The sequence below is a fragment of the Nicotiana sylvestris genome, chromosome 9, assembly GCF_000393655.2.
Source record: "Nicotiana sylvestris chromosome 9, ASM39365v2, whole genome shotgun sequence".
Classification (NCBI taxonomy): domain Eukaryota; kingdom Viridiplantae; phylum Streptophyta; class Magnoliopsida; order Solanales; family Solanaceae; genus Nicotiana; species Nicotiana sylvestris.
Window position 1 is genome coordinate 144976686 of NC_091065.1, and position 3542 is coordinate 144980227.

The window sequence follows — 3542 nt, forward strand, 5'->3', positions numbered from 1 at the left end:
CAGTTCGACAGAGTCGCAAGCTTTTCATGTTAAGCAATATTGGCTACAGATATGTTTCGGATTTGTATTAGTGTTTCCACACATTGATTTTTATTATTCACGCTTTCAGTATATCAGCATGTGCTAGTTTATCTTCCGCATTTAGTATGTTATGATATCACATGTTGATTCAGCCAGCCAGTTGGTTCGTTCAGTCACATGTAGTCAGGCACTGAGTGTCGTGTTACATCCAGACCCAGGTTCGGGGTGTGACAGAAAGCTACAACCTCAAGCTAGGTTTGAATTTTTTCAAAAACATGTGAACTAACAAATAATGACTTCTAAGTGCTAGTCCATCTTACTAATTATAGTGAGAAAACGTAATTACAAGCAAGTGTCCGTTAGATCCGATACTTATATTTCATCTAACTCGTGTTGGCCTAGCTAGTGACTAGTAGAACCTAGAGGAAGAAGAAACCAGGCTAAATAACATAGACGGCCCATTAAACGTGACACCAATTTTTATTTTGACATCTTGTACCTAGAAGATGCTCCTACGTCATTCAAAGTCTGCATATAAAACCACTCATGACTAACTCTCTCAACTAGTTAGTAGAATACTTGTAATATATAAATCATATTATCAAACTGCGGATAATTGCAGCTTCTGGACTGTCAGCATCTACAGTGGATAGTAACTGAGAGAGTCGATCACTAAGGTCATCCAATTCTCTATTCAAGCTTCTAATGTAGTTGCAAGTTTCTTGGAGCACCTTTGATGCTGATGCCTGCAACGTGAACATCACAATGTATAAAATAACGATCTAACCTATATGCAATATTGATATTATAAAGACTATTAGTATAATTTTTAGATGCATGAATATACATATATGCCATAACTTATGACTATATGACATAGCAAACGGAGGGCCCAGTAGAGAGAAATGACATGTGTGTGACAAGCGCTTCGTTATAGTAGATAATTTATCTTATTTATAAATTATTAATTCAAATCTTTTATAGAACTTAAATTCATAAATTAATGGGAAAAGAATAATCAAGTCTTAAAGCACCTTTTACGACACCATATAGTCAAAATGTAGTGTTGCATAATATTAGACTAAACATGCCTATAGTTGTGCAATAATGCGTTGCAAATCTTTAAAAAGGCCAATTCACTGACGTACAATTGACTTTATATATTGGGAGTTGGGCCCCAGCGGCATGAGGAACAAATTAATAAAATCTTATACTCCCCTGTTTCATATTAAAGGAGTTATTTTCCTTTTTAGTCTATTTCAAAACAAATGTTACATTTCTAAATTTAAAAATAATTCAACTTTAAACTCTTTCATTCTATCTATTTACCCTTAATGATAAGCTTTTATAGTCATACAAATGTCATGACCCCACAAATTTTTTATCCCTTAAGCTTTTAAGACCACAAGTTTTAAAAGTCTTTTCTTTTTTCTTAAACTCTGTGCCGAGTCAAACTAGCTCATCTAATATGAAACTGAGGGAGTACTGCTGAAGTTGTGTTGTTTTCAAGAAAAAATACACCATATGAAAAGGAAGGAAGAGAGAAAAGAGAAGGTCTAGTCTATTTTCTTTAAGTATGGTAATGTGCATGGTGATTCAGTGTTCGACTCGTCAATTTTTTCTTTTCCAATTTTTGGTTTGTCAGATTAGGGTCTTCACACCTCCTCTGAGTACAGAAAGACCGAAACTTAGCATAAGTTATACGGAATTTAGCATTGTGTTACTATTAGGCACCTAAATAACACATTATTATTATTATTATTATTATTATTATTATTATTATTTATCACATAAAAGTTCTGTATTATTCACCACATAATAATTTCTATATTGTTGTTTACTGCATTATTATCCTCATATTATATCCCTGAATAACTAGTCAGTCAACCAACGAACCCTTAACGCATAACTAACAACACAACGAAGATAAAAACACAGTCAAGAGGTACAACTATATACCTCACTCTTCCTTTCCTTCTAAAGAATCTCAACTTTTACATACTATATACAAAATTTGAATACCATATCTATAACTGACGAAAATATGGATCAAATGCAGCTGCATATATTGAAACATGCAATAAAAAGAAGAAAGAATTTAAGCTACATAAAAAAATTATATACTTTGATAGTGTAAAGAATTTTGACATTGTTATTAACAGCTTATAACGTTATTACTCCATTTTCAAAGTTATCATATATAACTTAATGTTTGAAAAATTATGTGTTTCTGTATAGGTCAACTAAATTTAATGATGTAAAAAACTTGCACGCTGTTAATGCACAGAACTTAGAGTCGGAGAAGAAATAATAAGCCTTCGTCGAGTAAAAAGAGAAGATGAGAATTAGAACCTTGCTGGAACGGCGAGTACGAATCTCAGGGAGAAGTTGTTGCAATTTGGATACAAGATCGATGATTTGATCATCTGAAATCCTCGAAGACTCCGAATCTCTGGACCTTCTGCTTGACATGCTTCAAATAAATGTAAGAAAATTCCTTTTCAAATTTTGTATAGTTGGCTCCTCTTATCTTTTTCCTTCTTTGTTTGTTTGGAACCAAGTGAAAGCTAATATATACGTAGTGGGAATGAAAATTGGAAGGAAGAAGAAATTAAAAAGAAGTAAAGTGGGAGTTATGGTAGCTGGAAAAGGACTAGGGAAAAAAGTGATAACGGACGAGCTTTAAATTAAGGAGGGGATGGACCACAAGGAAAAGAAGAAAAAAGAGAGGAAGTGTTAGAGTAAGAGAAAGAGTACAAATGTACAATAACATAGAAAGTGATGTTGGATGTGAAGAAGAGAAATGCATGGAAGAAAGTAGCCCAAGAAACCTTCTTCTTCAGTCAGTGTATAAGCTTTCTAAATACTACAAGTAAATTACCAGTTCCTTCTAAGATATTTAAAAATTGGTGCACTAAAAAAAGGAAATATTAGGTGGAAATTGATCCTTGTTATTTTGAGTTAATAACTCAATTTTCAATACAGTGCACCACTCAACCTATTTGGAGCATATGAGCTAGCAGAAAATATTAGATCAACGAAAATATGTACATAGAATACATAGTTTGATGGAATTGTTAGGTGTTTGCCATAATTTTCTTACCATATTTGATTTTTCTATTTGTTGAAGGAAAGTGCAATATAATTACCTTAATTGGGTTTTCCTTTTTGTAGAATGAAATTATAATTCTCCTATACTTGGCTAGTCCTTTTTCTTGTAGGAAAAGGTTTGGAGTTCTATAAATTGAAGATCCGTCTTTCTCATTCAGTAGCATCCACAATGTAGCCATAGAGGGCTTGAGAGTCGTGTTTAGGGGGAGAACTTTAGGGGACAAGTGTTAGTGTGTCACTTGTGTTTGCCTCTTCGTGAGGTTGTTCTCTCGATATTTTGTACTCTCTTTTATATAGTGGATTGCTCATCTCCGCCGTGGATGTAGGTCAGATGACTGAACCACGTTAAATGTTTGTGTCTCTTTTGATACTTCTCTTTGTTGTACGATTTATCGTCGTTGAAGGTTAGC

General features: G+C 33.5%; 1 protein-coding gene across 1 annotated transcript; it reads right to left on the reverse strand.

Moving 5' to 3' along the window:
* Window positions 1-529: 529 nt before the first annotated feature.
* LOC104235522 (transcription factor PRE1-like) lies at window positions 530-2576 on the reverse strand. The gene is made up of 2 exons (XM_009789309.2): window positions 2374-2576; window positions 530-767 (listed from the first exon to the last, which is right to left on the reverse strand). Exons 1-2 carry the CDS (start codon window positions 2491-2493, stop codon window positions 615-617), a joined length of 273 nt encoding a protein of 90 aa, XP_009787611.1. The 5' UTR covers window positions 2494-2576; the 3' UTR covers window positions 530-614.
* Window positions 2577-3542: the final 966 nt, after the last annotated feature.

Bases quoted from the DNA above. Each gene is read 5' to 3' on its own strand.
- LOC104235522 (XM_009789309.2), bottom strand. From the start codon at position 2,493: ATGTCAAGCAGAAGGTCCAGAGATTCGGAGTCTTCGAGGATTTCAGAT. The intron at 768-2,373 runs GTTCTAATTCTC...TTCACGTTGCAG, and splicing joins GTACTCGCCGTTCCAGCAAG to GCATCAGCATCAAAGGTGCT.